General features: G+C 37.5%; 1 protein-coding gene across 4 annotated transcripts in view; it reads left to right on the top strand.

Annotated features, from left to right (window-relative positions):
• Window positions 1-20,386, top strand: part of IGF2BP3 (insulin like growth factor 2 mRNA binding protein 3) — a 140,559-nt gene that overhangs the window by 37,115 nt on the left and 83,058 nt on the right. For all 4 annotated transcript variants that reach the window (XM_023732325.1, XM_023732324.1, XM_004377451.2 and 1 more), the window contains exon 3: window positions 18,196-18,244. In XM_023732325.1, the coding sequence (XP_023588093.1) occupies window positions 18,196-18,244 (49 nt within the window). The remainder of the gene's footprint in view (window positions 1-18,195; window positions 18,245-20,386) is intronic.

Here is a 20,386-nt window from a genome sequence, read left to right as displayed (position 1 = left end):
CCATTTTGAAGTCGTTTTTGTATACGGTGTGAGGTATGGGTCCTGTTTCATTTTTCTGCAAATGGATATCCAGTTTTGCCAGCACCATTTGTTAAAAAGATTGTCTTTTCCCCTTTTGATGGACTTTGGGTGTTTGTCGAAGATCAGGTGACTGTAGGTGGGTGGATTTACATCTGGATTCTCAATTCTGTTCCGTTGGTCAATGTGTCTGTCCTACTACTTTATTCTTCTTCTTTAGTGGTGCTTTAAAGTTAATGGTTAGTTTTTCCATCTCTTTAAAGAATGCTGTTGGTATTTGGATCCGGATTGCATTGTATTTGTAGATTGCTTTGGGTAGAATTGACATTTTCACAATGTTAAGTCTGCCTATCTGTGAGCATGGTATGTTTTTCCATTTATGTAGCTCTCTTGGTTTCTTGCAGTAGTGTTTTGTAGTTTCCTTTGTATAGGTCTTTTACATCCCTGGGTAGATTTATTCCTAAGTATTTTATTTTTTTAGGGGCTATTATAAATGTTATTGTTTTCCTGAATGTTATTGTTTTCATAGTTCTCTTTACTGGTGTATAGGAATCCAGCTGATTTTTGCATATTTATCTTGTATCCTGCTACTCTGCTGAATCTGTTAGTTCCATTAGTTTTCTCTTGGAGTGTTTGGGTTTTCTTAGTATAGTATGCTGTGGTGTGGTGTGGTGTGGTATGTGGTATGGTGTAGTATAGTATGGTGTAGTATAGTGTGGTGTAGTAATGGTATAGTAGAGTATCATATCATCCGCAAATAGGGACAGTTTTACTTCTTACCAAGTCAGATGCCCTTTATTTCTTTTTCTTGCCTTATTGCTCTAGCTAGGACTTCCAGCACAGTGTTAAATGGAAGTGGTGATAAGGGGCATCCTTGTCTTGTTCCTGTTCTCAAGGGGAATGTTTTCAGCCTCTCTCATTAAGAATGATGTTGGCTACTGGTTTTGTATAGATGCCCTTTATTATGTTGAGAAATTTCCCTTCTATGTGTATTTTATTGAGAGTTTTTATCAGGAATAGCTGTTGGACCTTGTCGAATGCCTTTTCTGTGTCAATTGAGATGATATTATGATTCTTTTATGTGGTGGATTACATTGATTGATTTTCTAATGTTGAACCATCCTTGCATACCTGGTGTGAGTCCCACTTGGTTGTGGTGTATTATTTTTTTGATATGATGCTGAATTCTGTTGGCTAGAATTTTGTTGAGAATTTTTACATCTATATTCATGAGAGATACAGTTCTGTAATTTTCTTTTTTTGTGGTGTCTTTGCCTGGTTTTGGTATCAGGATTATGCTGGCTTCATAGAATGAAGTTTGAAAGTATCCCTTCCATTACTGTGTTCTGAAATAATTTGAGTAGTACTGGTGTAAGTTCTTCTCTGAATGTTTGGTAGAATTCTCCAGTGAAGCCATCTGGGCCTGGGCTTTTTTTGTTGGGAGGTTCCTTTTTGAGTTTTGTTTTTACCTTTTCAGTCTCTTCTCTTGTCAAGGGTCTGTTCAGATTTTCAACTTAAGTTCATGTTGGTTTGAGTAGGTAGTGTGTTTCTAGAAATTTGTCTATTTCCTCTAGGTTTTCAAATTTTTTGGAGTATGGTTTTTCATAGTACTATGTTACGATCCTTTTTCTCTCAGTTGGTCTATTGTAATATCCCCCATTTCATTTCTTATTTGGGTTATTTGCATCCTCTCCTGTTTTTCTTTTGTCAGTCTGGCCAGTGGTTTGTCGATTTTCATTGATCCTTTCAAAGAACCAACTTTTGGTTTTGTTGAGTCTTTCTATTGTTTTTCTATTCTCTATTTCATTCATTTCTGCTCTGATCTTTATTATTTCCTTTCTTCTGGTGGCTGTGGGCTTTTGTTGTTCTCTATTTGTTCAAGTTGTGTAGCTAATGTTTTGATTTTGTCTCTTCTTTTTTGATGCATGTATCTATTGCTGTAAATTGATCTCTGAGCACTGCCTTTGCTGTGTCCCAAAGGTTTTGGTATGATGTGTTTTCATTCTTGTTTGATTCTAGGAATTTTTTGATTCCATCTTTGATGTCTTGTATTAGCCAGTGGTTTTTAAGCAGGGTGTTACTCAGTTTCCTCGTATTTGCTTTTTTTACCTTGCTCTTCCTGTTGTTAATTTCTGCTTTGATGGCGTTGTGATCAGAGAAGATACTTTGTGTTATCTCAGTGGTTTGAATTTTGTTGAGGGTTGCTTTGCGGCCTAAGATGTGTTCTATTCTGGAGAACGTTCCATGGGTGTTGGAAAAGAATGTGTACTTTGCTGCTGTTGGGTGGAATGTTCTATATATGTCTAAGAGGTCAAATTGGTTGATCGTGGCCTTTTAGATCTTCTCTATCTTTGTTGAGTTTCTAAATGTTCTGTCCTTTACCAAGAGTGGTGTGTTGAAGTCTCCTACTATTATTGTGGAACTATCCATTTCTCTTTTCAGTGCTGTTAAAGAGTTTGTTTTATGTATTTTGGAGCTCTGTCATTGGGTGCGTTGATATTTATTATGGTTATGTCTTCATGGTAGGTTGTCCTTTTAATCAATATATAATGCCGTTCTTTGTCTTTTAGGGTGAATTTTATTTTAAGGTTTATTTTATCTGAGATTAGTATTGCCACTCCTGCTCTTTTTTGGTAGCTGTTTGCTTGATATATTTTCTCCATCCTTTAATTTTTATTAAATTTATGTCATTATGTCTAAGGTGTGTCTGAGTATTGTCTAATGCAACAGTCTTCCAAAACCCAAATCAAACCCACTGCCATCGAGTCAGTTCGGACTCATAGTGACCATATAGGACAGAGAACTGCCCCATAGGGTTTCGAAGGCTGTAATCTTTATGGAAGCCGGCTGCCACATCTTTCTCCAGCAGAGTGGCTGGTGGGTTCTAACCACCGACCTTTTGGTTAGCAGCCGAGCTCTTTAACCAATGTGCCATTGGGGATTGCTGCAGTATTCGCAGGAGCGTTTAATTCTTCTATGTAAAATGTGTGTACACTTATTAATGTGATTGCAGGTCATGTGAGTGAAAAGTATTTGAGGTTTCTTCACTAACCCAGGTCATAAAATCTTAAATCAAAATTTTCTCTTAAACTTCTTCCTCATGGTACTAAGTACTGACAAATCCAGAGTTTGATTTTAATGGAATTTACCATTTGTGAAGGTGATGACTTCTAGATTTTAGAGACAAGAAATGTGGAAATGTCAAAAATACTGTAGCAGAGGGAGTAGTGTAACAGTATAATAAATCCTTATATATCTCGCCTAGATTCAAGAATCACCAACTGATGGCCAGCCTTATTTTAACTCCTGTCCCAGGTACATCCCTAAATTATTAAGTATGTATCTTTGAACGATAAGGACTTAAAAAAAAATAACAGTACCATTATTACATATAAAAATATTACCTCTAATTCATTGGTATCAACTACTCCAGTCTATGTTCACATTTTCTCGATTGTGTAATTGTTTTTGACAGTTTATTGGAATTAGGAGTTAAATAAGTTCCATACATTGTGATTGGTTGATAAGTTTTCAGTTTCCTTTAATGTCTAGGTTTCCCCTTTTATTTCTTTGAAATTTGTTTGTTAAAAAACTTAGGTATTAGTTTTAGATAGTTTGTTAGTTGAGATAGATACCTAGTTTTAGATTAGTTTAGATATAAAGTTTCTTAGGGTCTGAATTTTGCTGGATGTATTTTTAATTATACTTTAGATGAAGGTTTACAGAGCAAATTAGGTTTCTCATTAAACAGTCAATATTCATATTGTTTGTGACATTGGTTGCCATTCCCATGACATGTTAACACTCTCCCCTTCTCGACCTTGGGTTCCCTGTTACCAGCTTTCCTGTGTCCTCCTGCCTTCTTGTCCTTGCCCTTGGGCTGGTGTGCCCATTTAGTCTTGTTTTGTTTTATGGGCCTGTCTAATCTTTGGCTAAAGGGTGAACCTCAGGAGTGACTTCATGACTGAGCTGGAAGGTTGTCAGGAGGCCATACTGTCAGGGGTTCTCCAGTCTCTGTCAGATCAGCAAGTCTGGTCTTTTTTTTTTTTTTGTGAGTTAGAATTTTGTTATACATTTTTCTCCAGCTCTGTCTGGGACCGTTTATTGTGATCCCTGTCAGAGCAGTCGGTGGTAATAGTTGGGCACCATCTAGTTGTGCTGGATGGACTCAGTCTGGTGGAGACTGTTTTAGGTGTGGTCCATTAGTCCTTTGGACTAGTCTTTCCCTTGTGTCTTTGGTTTTCTTCATTCTGACTTGCTCCAGATGGGTTGAGACCAGTGGAGTGTCTTAGATGGCCACTCAGAAGCTTTTAAGACCCCAGACGCTACTCACCAAGGTGGAACGTAGAGCACTGTCTTTATAAGCTGTGTTATGCCAATTGAGTGAGATGTCCCCTGCTGGTTGTATTTTTATGATGTCTTTTTCATATGTACCTCTCTCCCCAGAGGAGAAGATAGATCTAGAGCCTTGATTATTTTTGGGTTTTTTATTTTATTTTTTTTTAGATTGGCAAGCACATCATAGGTGTGAAACAGAAAAATTTTAATGTCTTGGTCAAGGTTTTATTTGTTTAAATGAATTAATACTTAGATTCAAAATAATTGATTAATGTGGGTGAGTTAAAGTTTGGGAGAAAGTTGATATAGATGTGAAGCGTGTTGCATTTAAGTGAAACGTGGTTTCTTTAACCTGTTCTTTTAAGTAGTGTTGTAAGCATACTTGTTTTGTTTTATCTCACAAGAAGGTCACGTAGCTTATTTAGCAGGAGAAAATTGCTACATTGCATTTATATTATGCTTTCTGCTGGGAGAAGGCTTATCTGTAAAGTCTAGTAAGATTGTAATCTTGGAAGAAAAGAAAGAGTTGAGCTGCCCAGGATCAGGAATGTCAGGCAGAAATATTTGGATCAAATTTGTCTACCTTCTTTTTGGTTTAATTTTCTTGCTACATAAGTGTTTAATTGTATAAAACTGAGAACTTTCATGCTGATTTTCTTCTTGTCACCAATAACATTTGTTTGCATATTTTATCTGTTTGATTATATAAAACATGAAAATTGGAAAAATAAGCCATGTGGGCTGTATAACTATTTCTTAAAAACAAGGAGGCATCTAAACCCTTTTCTTTTTTCAAACTCTGGGGTAGTGGGATTGTAGTTTCCAAAGTTGATGGGAAGGTAATATAACTTGATAAATGATAACTGCAAACTTCCCCACCAACAAAAACTAATCCAAGGGTCTGCCTTGGATAAGGACCATAACCACTTAGCACCAATAATGAAATAAAAAGTGTTAATATAGAGATACCCTATATTCAAAATATAGTTTAAAAAGTTTAGTCATCTTAAAACTCTTAACTCTTGCAGATAACAGTTTACTTAATGTTGGTTACTTTCATGTAAAAAATTCTCTACATATTTTATATAAAACTTTGTTTATTGATCTTGAAATATTCTTGACAAAGTAATGAAATTTAATCAGTTTTACCTTTGAGTATCAAGTATACTAAGTTATAGATCTGTCAATCAAAATATGTACATATAAATGTATATATATGTAATGCATATTAAAATATTTTGGATATATGGGTTATATGTAAAATATTTTTACTTTTAATGTGGCTACTTTAAAAAGTTAAAATGTGTATTATTATTATTAATTATTAATGAGAAATTACATCTTTTTGGTACTAAGTCTTAGAAATTAAGTGTGTATTTTACTCATACTACAGCAGAGGGACTAGTGTAAATAGTATAATAAATCCTTATATACCTTACCTAGCTATACAAACTATATAAAAACAACTCACTATATATGAACAGCTCAATTTGGGCTAGCCTCGTTTGAAGTGCTTAATAGCCAGATGTGGCTAATGGCTACTCTGTTGGACAGAGCAGTTCAAGATGCACAGCTTTTTAAATCACTTGTTAAAATGATGATGTTGAGTCTTGCTGAAAAAAAATGTAATGGTATTTATTAAATCAGTTTTTAACTGTGGAAAAATGTGAGAATTATGAATTTTCTGTGTGTTTCAAGCATGTTAGAGGTTTTGTATCTGTGTACTTTTCCCCTTGTGACCACACTAATTTTAAAGGAAGAGATATATGATTTTCCATATTGTGTTAATGTTACACTTTTGAAAGAGCTGCATTTTTTAGTTATACAGGCAATGAGCCTTTTATTTACATAGTAGCTCTCTCCAGTTGTCAACAACATGTGTTTCTGTGGTTGTGAGACTTAGGGTTTTCTGAAACACTGGTGGTGACTATTTTGTTTAAAGCCACGTTTTCAGATTAAGCCCAAGTATGAAGACTACAGAAAACTTTGTTTATTCAGGAATCAAGGATCAGTTTGTGCCTATTGATTCAACTATTGTTTTTTGGAGAATGTTCAGTCTTCCCACTTTGCACGCATCCTAAGGAATCCTGCATTCTTGTCTTGAAGGAACATTTAGTCTCCTGTAAGAAACAGACATGGCAATATGCAAATGCAGGTGTTAGTAATGATAGCCATTCACAGAACATTCAGCCTGTCTTCTCCTCTACCAGCCCACCTCTGGCTTCAGTCAAGTTTCTATACACATACTGTGACTGTCAGACCCTCTTCTGTATGGGTGCAAACAGTAAGGTGAGAAGTATACCTCTGTTTTAGAGAAGGGGAGTAACACATGGATGTTGTTCCTATGGAGATCTGGGAGCTGTGGCATGGCAAAAGAATTGCTTTAGAGTCTCACTTAGAACTATAATGTTAAGAGATTTTGTTCCTTTATTCATCCTTTAAGCGGTGTTGAATAATTGTCTGTTATGAGCCAGTCACTCTGCTAACCGCTGGAGTATACAGTGGTGAATAAGGTAGAAGTGATTTTTGCCTTCACAGGACCTGCCTTGTTAATTAAACTTCAGTGGCCATCAAACTTTAGTGTGTGTATGAAACCACATTCCCCTACTGCACCCCCAGAGAGTCTGGTTAGGTCTGTGCTGGGGCTCAGGAATCTGCATTTGTAGCAAGCCTTCCTGGTGATTTCTTAGCCCTGGTCCTTAGATCACATGTGGAATGTTGTCTTTTTAGCTTTACAGTTGGGGAAACTAAATACTTTGTCTTTTTTTTTTTTCCTTTTTCCATTCAGTATTCAGTTCACCAGGATCTGGCACACCTTTAACTGTTACAGTAGGTATGCTTTCCTTTAGAGTACCTGTGACCTCATAATGGTCAATCCAAAAGATGCAGTTTAATCTTTCACAGGGATTTTTAACCCAGGGTCTATCTGTTTTACTCCAAAATCTCAACATTGCTCCCACCTTTCCATTTTTTTTTACTGCCACTTCCTTAGGACTGACCTAAAATGTCTAATTTCTCCTGCTAGACTGTCAACTCTTTGAGGAGAGGGAAAACTGAGGTTACTGTGCTAGTTAGAACAGTTGAAATGTGTAAATGGTTTCTCTTGGTTCATTCTTATATTAACAGGCTGGAAAAATAGCTTATTTTTTCCCTTAACGATTGGTAGGATTTATTTTATAAAACACAAAAGCAAAAAGAAGATGAAAGTTGCCTGTAATTCCATCAGCCAGATTCCATCGTGGTCAGTATTTTGGTGTTATATGTCTCTTATTTACTTCTGTTCGTGTGCATGTATCTGTATATCTAGCATGTATGTGCACGTTTTTAATGAGATCATATTTTATGTTTTTGTCATGTGCTTTTTTCAGTGAGCGATGTCATGAACATACTTCCTCATTAAATATTCTTTCACATTTATAGTATCTCGATGATATTTTGTTACATAGACTGGATTATTTAGCCAACCCCCTTTACCTTGGACCTCAGAGTTCTTCCTAGTTTTCCCTATTTTAAAGAGCATGTTATAACTTTACCTAAGGAAATAACACAAGAAAGAGAGGTGGGACCTCTTGTTAGAGAATTTGATAAGAGACTGCCAAGTCAGCGATGAGGTAAGATTATGCCATCTGACACTACCAGTAATGTGAGACTAATCAGTTCCCCGGTTATTTCCTTGCTTGGATTATTAAACTCTTTAAAAAATTGAGGTTGAACTTTCAAAGGGATAATTCTTAACTGTATAAAACAAGAAAGGATAAGTGTAATTATACTGAATTTAGCCAGGCAGAACAAATTGCCCTTTGGGCAAAGATTGAGTTGGTTTGGCACAGCTGGAATAAAAATCTGCAGCTTGTACAGAGTGCCACCAAGTGGTTGGTTGGAGAGGCTGTACTATACTCCTGTGAGTCCACACGGCTATGCTTTTTACTTGAAAATGACTGGTCCAAATGTGGAATGTGCATCCCAGTTCTTTGTATAAGAAAATAAGGCAAAGAGTAACATATTACAAGTTAGACTTGGTTATCAGCTGCTATTAGCAGTGTTAGATCACAGTCTGAGCCTCAGCATCTTTATCTGTACAATGGGGACAGCAGGATTCCTGCTTGATTTGTGTAAGAGTTGGTAGAAAGAAAGGGGTGACTCAAAACCCTTTGGCAAGAATAAGGTAAAGACAAAATGTACATTCAGGACTTTTGTAGGTAGTTTGGATGGAAAGTTACAAGTCTAATACATTTCTCTGCCTTGCATTAGGATATAACATGAAATGACTAGCTTCACAAGTGCCTAAAATGCCTGGGTGCCTGCGTATGTAATCTTCATAATATCTCAAGGCAGTTGCATTTTTAGCATAGTTGTCTTCCTTTCTTGGTATTAATATGTAATAACCTGCCCATTGAATGTCAGTGTTGAGTCCTTTTGTGTTAATTATGACTGTATGGGTAAAGTGAAAATTTTGCTTAGGATTAGCATATCTTTTTACCTTTTGAATTTAACATGCAAACTGTGCTTTTTCTGAAGTTATTTGATATGGTTATGTTACTGGTTGGATTATAAGTGACATTAGTATAAGATTGCAGTGTAGTGTGGTTAAGAGTAAAGACTCTGGAGCCAGAATACCCAGAGGTGCATTCTGACCCTGCCACATATTGTCGGTTTGTGCTTGGACAAGTTGAACTCTCCTACCTTTGTTGCTCAGTCTATAAAATGCTGGTTCTGAGGGTCAAATGAGATTAGAGATGTAAAACCCTTGTTTATAGTATTTATACTTGTTCTTTATGTTAATGTTGTTAGGAATTGGATTTTTCATTGGAAGAAAAGATGCAAATAAAAGGCTTTAGCAAAAACCGAGTAATCTAAAATTTGAATTAAAAATAGAGTATGTATTTCTCTTTCAAACAAAATGTGTATTTTCTAGCTCTGGCCTAGGAATAATGACCAACCCAATAACAGTGAGCACCCTACTGACTAGATTGTGGTCTCTATGTACTATTTCTGACTAAAAGGGACCAGGGTTCTGTGTAGATAGGGATGATTGCAGGTGAGGGGCAGGAAATGTTTAAGTTGAACTTGGAATATCGTAACAGAAAGCAAAAGAGCTCTCAAATATCGATGGAATCATATCAAAAGACACAGGAGCCAATGTAAAGAGGTTCCCACTCACTGGCAAAGATGGGGCAATTTAAGCCATCAAAAGGTCGCAGTTGATGGATACATATAAAATATTTTTTAAATGAATTCATAAGAACACTGATAAAAACAAACCTGGTCATCTTTGGACGATGTCGGGGTACCAGCTCATTCTGCAGACTTTGAAATAATGATGTCTTTGGACTCATCTGAAAGCAGAGATCAAGACTAGGTTTTGCATAAAGTTTATTTTGGAGTAAAACGAGTGAGAAATGGGGAGAGAGAGATGGAGATTTAGAAAAAGCCAGTAAAGGTATGTTACTGAGGTTGCTATAGGAAATGGGGACCTTTGAGAAATGTACAGGATGTCTCCCAGAATTATCCATTTGAAGGATGGAGGCTGGGGCATTTATCTTCTAGCTCTCACCCCTCCTCTGTAAGTTGAGGATTGTCCTTTGGGGTTTTATCTCCATCCATTGCTTCCGGGCCACTTCCTTACTTCTCTGAGGATTTGGAGAAAGCCCTGAGGCAAAAAAGCAGAGTCCTGTAAGGTTGTGCTTTCGGGTGGAGGGAGCTGGGACAACTTCAGTGTTCATGGAACTGTCCACTACAGCCATGTATGAATTCAGAGGTGAGATGAGGGGATGTGACATGGGGCTCAAAACCATCTACTGCAAAATGGAAAGAATCAAGCGTTTATCCTGCTTTTACTGTACTTATTGTGTCTCAGAGTACCACATAGTTGTTGAGGGGAAGTTGTTCTTTATGCAAGATTCCCAGCTGAAAAACACAGAATGATAGAATGAGAAAATCACTGCTTTCAACCTCAAATGAAATAATGGGTTTAGGCAGTGGTCATTAGTGATTGCCAGCATCACAGAAAGACAACCAGAGATCATGTACCTCCTGATGGAATTATAAAACATTCATTGTGAAATACTATTATCCCTCACCAAACAAGCAAACAAACAAAAAGTCGAATCTTCAGATCTAACTGCCAGTTTATAGGGAACAGAGGAACCTATCAGACACCACCAAGGAGGTCCAATCAGCAAAATCCTGTCAGTGAGAAACTACAGGACAAATGAAAGGGTTTTTTCCATTAAGTAACGGGGGTAGGGGAGAGTTAACCTGTAGATATGAGAGAGAAAACAAACCAAAAAAACCTGTTGCTGTGGAATTGATTTCAACTTATAGTGACCCTATAGGACAGAGTAGAACTACCCTATAGGGTTTCCAAGGAGCAGCTGGTGGATTCAAACTGCCAACCTTCTGGATAGCAGCCGTAGCACTTAACCACTGTGCCACCAGGGCTCCAACCAAATGCAACGTATGGACTTATTTGGATCCTGCTTTGAACAACTGAGTTGTTTAAAAAAATTTTTTTTAAATAATTTGAGCATTGATTAGATACTAAGTTTTTTGTTCATTTAAGGACTGATAATGGTATTTTTAATACTTAAAAAGAGCCATGTTTTAGAGATAACTGATATTTATAAATAAAAGTATAAGAGTGATAAACACAAAATTTGGGGTAATAGTTAACACTGGGTGGTAAGCATTTGGGGTGTGAGGGGGCTTGCAATAGTTTTAATTATGTTCTAATTATTTGGTGAAGACATTGGTGGTTCAGTGGTAGAATTCTCGCCTTCCATGCATGAGAGATGCAGGTTCAGTTCCCTGCAGGTGCACCTTAGATACAGCCACCACTTCTCTGTCAGGGGAGGCTTGCGTGTTGCTATGAGATGCTGAACAGGTTTCAATGGAGCTTCCTGACTAAGAGTAGGAAGAAAGTTCTGGTGACCTACTTCTAAGAATCAGCCAGTGAAAACCCAGTGGATCACATTGGTCTGATACCTTTGTGCTTGGGGCCCCCATGAGTTGGGGCTGACTTGACAGCAGCTAACAATAATTTGGTGTTATAGTTTCATAGATGTTTTATGTATATAAGTGTCATACATTATCATATATCAAATTCAACATAGTAAACAGTTACTAAAGTGACGTAAAGGAGATGCAGTTGGTAAAATCCAGAATGAGTAATTTTACAGGTTTTATGACCTGGCACCGCCAAGTAAGTAGCAAGAAAAAAGAGTGAGGGGAAAACTCTCATATTAGACTTAAGACATATCAAATATATACATTGTGCCTCTTGTTGGGATCTTGATATGAACAGACTGTAAAGAGATATTTATTAGACATTTGGAAATAAACATTGAGTCTATCTGATATCAAGGAATTTTTCTTTATCACTTTTAGGAGCAATAATGGGGTGTAGTTATGTTGAAACAAAAAGTCTGTCTTTAAAGCTGCTTACTGATGTGTTCAGGATGACATGTAAGTGGGGCTTGTTATATTACAGATGCAGGTAGAGGAGAAAACAAGTCAGGTGATCCTACTTGGTAATTGAAGCTGGTGATGTATATATATGGAGGTTTTTGTTTTTTTAGTTTAATGTCAATATATAAATTTCTATAAAATCAAGTTAAATCTGTTCCATCTATTACTAAAGATTTTGAAGGTGCCCTTTGGAGTCTACATTATCTACCTTCTCTTTATCGTATATTTAAACCTGCTTTGATACATAACTATTATTGAATTTTCATGGTAACTAATATTTCAAGTGACCTCCTTAAAGTGTTAAAAAGCAAAGACGTAACTTTGAGGACTAAGCCATGGTATTTTCAGTCGCCTCATATGCATGCGAAGGCTGGACAATGAATAAGGAAGACTGAAGAAAAATTGATGTGTTTGGATTGCAGTGTTGGTGAAGAATATTGAATATACCAGGGACTGCCAGAAGAACAAACAAACCTGTCTTGGAAGAAGTACAGCCAGAATGCTTCTTAGAAGCGAGAATGGCAAGACTTCGTCTCACATACTTTGGACATGTTATCAGGAAGGACCAGTCCCCGGAGAAGGACATCATGCTTGATAAAAAAAGAAGATCACCCTTAATGAGATGAGCTGATAACAGTGGCTACAACAATGGGCTGAAACATAGCAACGATTATGAGGATGGCATACAACCGGCAGTATTTTGTTCTGTTGTACATGGGGTTACTATGAGCCAGAACCGACTCAGCAGCACCTAACAACAAGCATTTTAAAAAGGTTTTTACCAGTTAGCTTGAGGACTTAAACTCTGTTCCCATTTTTCCACTTTAGGGGAGGAAAACTCTTAAATGCTATATGATAAAATTATAAATGGATTGTGTTGAAGGTTTTTTGTTGTTGTTGTTTAATAACATGAGTGCTTAAATGATTCAATATTTTTCTGGTTTTTGTTCCCAAAACTTAGTGTGGCAGTTGTTGTTCTCACTTCCTTTACAAGCTTTAAGAACATAACTGGAGATTTTAGTAATTTCTGGATGGTGGAGCTTGTGTTTTTCTTCCCCTTCTATATATTATGATAAATTTAAATTTAACCATCAATTGAGTGCTTATCAGGTGCAGGCACTGTTCTAGGCTCTGAATGAGACAATGAATGAGACCAGCTGGTTAGTCCCTTCTGTTATAGAGCAGGCATCCTAATTATTACTGTTTATGTGTGTTTTAGGAGGAGGTGAAACACCAATTTATTTTGCTGATAGCTAAGTTGAATTTTAATGATAATCATATGGTAGAAACAATTTATTAAAATATTAATATCTATTTTCTTGACTCTTAAGTATTTAGAATCAAATACATATCAAATAACCTAATTCTAAAAGCTCAGGTGGGAGATGATCAGCTGATGGTGTTTTAATTGTGTATAGCTGTAAAAATGGCATGGGGGCCGTGTCTGACCTCCTCTGACTTCGCAAGGGGGAAGGAGAATTCAAGATCAATAGCCCAGGGCTGATCCTGTGAGGCAGAGGTCTGACTTGCCTCCCCTCTCCGCCATCTTTTCCAATTCTGACGCCAGCCATCCCTCCCACAGCACTCTCTATTTGTCTGCTGGGTTCAGGAATTCATTGCAGTGACCACACAGAACTCACAGACAATACTCATGATTATGGGGTTTATTAGGGAAGTAACATTTACAGTTCAGGTTCAGGAACGCTCAGGATACAGTTCTTCTGTCAGGACAGCCTCTTCCCCGCTGTGCTCATAGGCACGCCTCTCCCTGGCCCTTGGCTTCCACCCAGAGGCGCTCAGCTTTCTTTTTCCATGGACATAAGCCCACCACGCCGTCCCCTGCTGCTGGGTCTCCGCTTCTCTCTCTCTCTTCTGGTTCCAAGAGCTTCTTAGCACAGGGATCCTGGAATGCACTCTTCGCTGTTGGCTGTTCTTACTTGGTGGTGGGACCTTTTCTCTCCTCTGGGGTGGCTCATCTCAAGCCCACCGGGATGGCAAAACTGACCAATCTCTTTGGTGTGCCACAATTACCATATCTGCACATCTCGCCCAATCATTTGGGTGGGAGGTAAGACCATGGCTAGAAAGGCCACACAGAAGTAATCCATCATACTGCAATAGCCAGCTTGATAAGTACAGTCTGATGAGCTGAGTAGGGTAGATATTCTCAACTTTTTTCCTGGTTGGAATTTTGTGTTTCTGTCGTGGGAGAGTACAGTGTACGCCTTGGTTGGTGCCTCTAACGTGGAGCCTTGTGGCTCTTGTACTGGTAACAGTGGAGCCAGAGGTGAAACTATGCAGAGTTTAAGGTTAGTTAATGGGTAAATAGGAGCTTGGGTGGTGCAAGTCATTTGCATTTGGCTAACCTAAAAGTTGGAGGGTTGGACCCACCCAGCCGCTCCACGGAAGACAAACCTGGCGAACTGCTTTTGTAAAGATTATTGTTGTTAGTTGCCACTGAGTCAATTTCAGACTCACGGTGACCCCATGTGTGCAGAGTAGAACTGCTCTATAGGGTTTCAAGGCTGTGACCTTCAGGAAGCAGATTACCAGGCCTGTCTTCTGAGGCGCCTGTGGGTGGGTTCAAACCTCCAGCTTTTCTGGTTAGTAGCCCAGCACTTAACCATTTGTGCCACCCAAGAAAACCCTGTGGAGCACAATTCTACTCTGTAACCCACGGGGTCACCATGAGTTGGAATCTACTTGATAGCAAAGGGTTTGTTTTTTTGTTCTGTTTGGGTTAGTGGGTAAATGGGTGAAAAACAATTTTAGAGGCCAGAACACTAACTGTATGAAAATACTTCGTTTGTCTGAAATGAAACTTGAGAGAATCAGATAGTGGAAGCTGGACAACCATTTAAGGGAAATAATTAGTCTGGAGAAACTTCCAATAAATAAGTGGGTGCTGTGCTGGATGTACATTTTACAGAGTGCATAGGAAGTCCTTGGGAAAACATGACCAATGGATTACTTTGACTATACAAAAGATATAGTATCTTATTTAAAGAGTTTCTTGGGAGTCCTTCTGTGAAGCAGGTGTTTGCTTTTGTAATATGAGCAATTACCTGCTAATTTACCTGAACTCCGTATGTACATTTACATGTGTACTCTTGGGAAAAATTTTCAGTAATATATACACAAGGAAAAATGAGCCTAATCAGGATAAATACTTAGTTTCTTAACGCTGTGCTGCTAATTCTTTCAGTATCAGATGCTTGATTAAAACAGATTCGTGCTTGCATATGTGTAGGAAATAATTCTTACCTGGTGACCCAGGGTAAATATTTACACAATGTGAGCAAAGTTTCTTGCTAGCTTAAGCAATATGTGGCAGTTTTGAAATCTGTTAGAAAATCTCTAAGCTTTTTATAGAAAATTATCAAACTTACATAAAAGCAGAGACATATAGTACCCATTCCCTAGCTTTAACAGCCATGAGCACATGAGTTATTTTGAAGTAAATCCCAGGCTAGCATTTCATCTGTATATTCTGAGACTGGGTAGTATTTGGAAAATTTTTTTCTAAAATTTGACATTTTTCCTCTCCATCTCTTTGGTTTTTGTTCCCTGTTGGTTGTGCTTTGTTTCCCTCTCAAAAAAGTAAGGTAAAAGTGCTTCTCCCTTCCATCCTCATTTTATGATTACAAACAGGATGTACCTTAGAGTCCCTTAAGGATTAGATGGTATCTGTGGCATTTATTTGCTTTCTTATTTGGGGAGGAAGGGAAGAGACAAAGGACTAAGCTATGAATCTAGTCTAAACTGGTGTTTTGCTGCAGTGCTTCAGAGAAAGTAGATTGACCTGGAAAAGGAAATTAACTGTAGTTCTCATTCCTAATTCTAAAAATTAAGTAGTTTTATTATTTCACTCCAGATGTCAAGCTCAATTGCTAGTCTTTTTTCTTTTTTTTTTTTTTAATAGCTGTTGTTGTTAGGTGCCACTGAGTCAGTTCTGACTCATAGTGATCCTGTGTACAACAGAACGAAACACTACCTGGTCCTGCACCATCCTCATGATCATTGCTGTGCTGGAGCCCATCATTACAGCCATTGTGTCAGTCCATCTCATGAGGGTCGTCTTCTTTTTCCCTGACCCTCTGCTTTAACAAGCATAATATCCTCCAGGGACTGATCCCTCCTGGTAACATGTCGAAAGTATGTGAGACAAAGTCTCACCATCCACACTTCTAAGGAATATTCTGACTGTACTTCCAAAATAGATTTGTTCGTTCTTCCTGGCAGTCCATGGTATATTCAGTATTCATCGCCAGCATAATAATTCAAAGGTGTCAATTCTTCTTTGGTCTTCCTTATTTATTGTCCACCTTTCGTGTGCTTATGAGGCGATTGAAACACCGTGGCTTAGGTTAGGTGCACCTTAGTCTTTAAAGTGCCATCTTTGCTTTTTAACACTTTAAAGAGGTCTTTTGCAGCAGATTTGCCCAGTGCAATGCGTTGTTTGATTTCCTGACTGCTGCTTCCATGGGTGTTGATTGTGGATCCAAGTAAAATGAAGTCCCTGCCATCTCTAGTCTTTCCTCTGTTTATCATGATGTTGCTTATTGGCGCAGTTGTGAGGAGTTTGTTTTCTTTATGCTGAGGTATAATCCATACTGAAGGCTGTAGCCTTTGATCTTCATCAGTAAGTGCTTCAAGTCCCTTCACTTTGAGCAAGCAAGATTTTAATAGCTAGTTGGCTATAAATTCCTTTCCCCTCTTAAGAGGGTGTTTTTGGTGGGTGGCATCTATAGTACACTTTAGCATAATTAACGTACCGTGTTCTCTTTCTTTCTCTTGCTCTTTTTCTCTTTAATGCCTCAGACAGTGTTGGGGGAAGGATTGGGGGGGAGTAGAAGAACACACACATGTGAGTGTGTGTATGTTTGAACGAAGGAAAGGGTTCTTAACCTTTTCTGTACCACGGACTCCTTTGGAAGTCTGAAATCTTTTTTTTAGCGGGGAAAGCAACCTTTAATTGTTGGAGTACTTTGTTAAAATACTGTTTAAAGATGACTAGGATATATCATTTGATTTAAAAAAAAATTTTTTTATTGTACTTTAGGTGAAAGTTTATAGCGCAATTTAGTTTCTCCTTTAAAAATTTATATACAAATTGTTTTGTGACATTGGTTACAATCCTTGCAGTGTGTCAGCACTCTCCCACTTTCCACCGCGAGTTCCCTGTGTCCATTCGTCCAGTTTTCCTGTCCCTTCTTGCCTTCTAGTCTTTGCTTTTGGACAGGTGTTGCCCATTTGGTCTCATATACTTGATTGAACTAAGAAGCACGTTCTCCACGTGTGTAGTTTGTTTTATAGGCCTGTCTAATCTTTGGCTGAAAGATGGACTTTAGGAGTGGCTTCAGTTTTTAGTTAGCAAAGGTGTCTGGGAGCCATAGTCTTGGGGGTTCCTCCAGTCTCTGTCAGACCAGTAAGCCTGGTCTTTTTTTGTGAACTTGAATTTTGTTCTACATTTTTCTTCCATTCTTTCCAGGACCCTCTATTGTGATCCCTGTTAGAGCGGTCGGCGGTGGTAGCCAGGCACCATCTTCGGCAGTCTGAAATCTTTTTAGGATGTTTTAAAACGCATAAAACAAAACACATAGGCTTAGAGAGGAAACCAATTATTTTGAAATATGCTTAGCAAAATGTTAAAACTTGTGATATACTGATATGTGCTTCTTGACATAATAAGTAATTTCTAGCAACATGACTGAATTTCAGAGTAATGAGTGTAGGTGATATTTCAAGATCTGCAACAACTTAATGTGATATGAAAATGTCTGATTTATATTGGTAACAAAATTAGAAGTACTGTTAAGTCTGCTATGGTTTATTGCCCGTATTTATAATGGAAGGAAATGCTAAATTCCAGTTGGAGGGTAGTGAAAATGAAAATACGATCCTCCCATTCAAGCTCATGGACTCCCTGAATTCCATCCATGGACCTCTGACTACAATCCCAGATTAAGAACACCTGAACTCTAAGGCTTTGTTTGTGTCCTGGGATGCTTTATTTTAGGCTAGTGGACTTAAATTTAGAATATAGTCATCAGGCAGAATGTTTTTCAAACATTGTAGCTGCCAACTGTAATGGCTTTTAAAATCAGCTGCAACAACCCAATAATACTGGGCCTCCAAATGGTCTCAGTGTGCATTTTCTGAGTAGCCATGTCTCCTCGTTTTTCCTTCTTGAGCTGCATTTAAAAAATGTGTGTATGTGTGTGTGTGTGTGTGTGTGTGTGTGTGTGTATATAGGTGTATATTTAGTATAAAATGTAATATATTAAATAGCTTCTAAACTTCCATGTTGGCTGTTAATGTCTTTTGTTTTTAAACATTTTTAAAGCTTAAAATTTTTTAATTCTTCTGCAGGATTCGGAAACTTCAAATACGAAATATCCCGCCTCACTTACAGTGGGAGGTAAGAATTTCTATGTTTAAAATTAAAGTCTCAGTATCTAAAGCTGCTGCTATTGGTTTTTCCAAAGACTTTTCCTTCTCCCAGTTTTTGAGTGTGCTAGAACATAAAACCCTTCATTCTTATGGTCTGTGTCTTAGTTGGGGAGTTTCCTTAGTAAGATCACAGTATAGCTTTTTAAAATCTGCTCTCTGAGGTGTATTTAAAAGTAAAAGTTGAAATAGGTTTCTTAACTGGGTAGTCTTCCTTATTCAGTCCCACCCTGATGGGATCTTGTTGATTTGAGATCTTTCTGATAATTTGCCACTTGTATGTAAATATGAAGTGCCTGTTTAAATGCCTGTTACATAAACTTTATCTTAAAATGTTATTCTTCTCCCTTTTGCTCAGATGATGACATTGTAGTGATTGTTTATAAACACAAAACTATTTCCTATAGTTGACTGGCCTGTGTCAGCAGTTTCCAAGGCATAGTAATGATGTCATGGCGAGAACTTGAGACTCCGGAGTTGAAGAGGTTAGAAAATGTCTGACTCTTCCAGATGATGGAACCTGAAATTTCTTAAAGCTTACCTTGGAGAAGGGGTGCAGGGAAACTGCAGTTTTTGTTTTTTAACTTTTTATTTGGTGGAAATGTATGACAAAACATTTGTCATTTCAACATTTCTTACATGTACACTTCAGTGACATTAATTACATTCATCATGCTGTGGAACCATTACCACTATCCTTCCAAATCATTCCACCACCATTAACAAACAGAAGCTCAGTGCTCCCTAAGCAGTGACTCTCCTTTTCCCCTTCTCTCCTGCCCGTGGTAACCACTAATAAACTTTGGTCTCTGAACGTTTACTTATTCTAGATATTTCATATGAGGGATCATACAATAGCAGCTTTTATGTATTTATAATATAAAATCAAAAATAACTAGATTCAGATTACTTAGTTCTCTAAAATAATATTTGATGAGTTACCAAACCAGCATCCTCATCAAAATGCAAAGTATGGTTAAAAGGTTTCTTTGGAGCTGCGCTGAGGAGAGTAGATCTGAGGCCTGATTCTCCAAGGTCACTTGGTTGGTAACGAATCATTTATGCCCATTATTTCACACAGCATTTATTTTCAGAACCACATTATGGAGCTTAATCTTTGCAGGAAGGAATTGCTTCTTTGGTATATGCTGAATATTTTTCAAGTTACGTAAGGTATAAAAAATACGTTTTTGTATATGAAAATGGTGACTTACAAGATTGAACTCCGTACATTTTCCTGTTTTAAATTAACATTTGTTTAAGGACTTCAGTAGCTTTGAGATGGGTTCATCAACTCAGTTTTGTGGTATCAGGATAACTGGTTTGATTACCTTTATTTTAAGATGGGCCATGTGAAATAGGATTTGTTGCTTTGGAACTCCATCTAGTGTGATGTAGTTTTCAATGAAAATAGCCCAATAATAGCAGCTAATTTTAAGTAAGTGAAATATAGAGGACCAGGATATCTGCTATAAGGCTAGTGGCAGTTTTTTGTAATTCATTCGTAGTACCTTTTCAGATTTAGATGCAGTTTCTATTGGTGGCCTCTCAAGCTTTTATTTCATTGCATTTTTCCTCATTCTAAGATAAAATTTCGTCTAATTCATGAGACTAAATCTTTATTTGCCACATCAAACTTTTTCTTAACCTTATTTCTTTGGACCCTGCCCGTAGTCCTTTGAGGTAAGGTTGGGCTGGTATGATTATTGCCATTTTCAGATGGGCAAATATGGGTACATAGATTGAAAGAATTAAGAGCACATACTGAATTGTAAGAATCCTGGAAATTAGACTTTGGAACTCGTGACTTTCGACCCTTTAAAAAATTTTAAGGATTGTTTGGAATATTTATCAACAAAAATTTTTGAAGGCTTGTTAGGAGTTGGATGAGCTGTTGGGGTTGTTCCTTCTTGGAAGACTTTAGTGAACACCCTTTGTTATTTCCTTTTTTATGTATCTTTTTATTTATACATCATGAATACATTGGCAGTCTTATGCCAAAGCCTTATCATAGTGGTAATTTTGCATTTATAGTTCAGAGCTCCTTTTATGATGGAGGGATCAGGTTTTGAGTCCACTGATCAATCTTAGAGTCGTGGAAAGTAGAATAACC

This window comes from Trichechus manatus, unplaced genomic scaffold, assembly GCF_000243295.1.
Source record: "Trichechus manatus latirostris isolate Lorelei unplaced genomic scaffold, TriManLat1.0 scaffold00050, whole genome shotgun sequence".
Lineage (NCBI taxonomy): Eukaryota > Metazoa > Chordata > Mammalia > Sirenia > Trichechidae > Trichechus > Trichechus manatus.
Note: the sequence above shows the minus strand (reverse complement) of the source record. Positions and strands in the feature narration are given on the sequence as shown.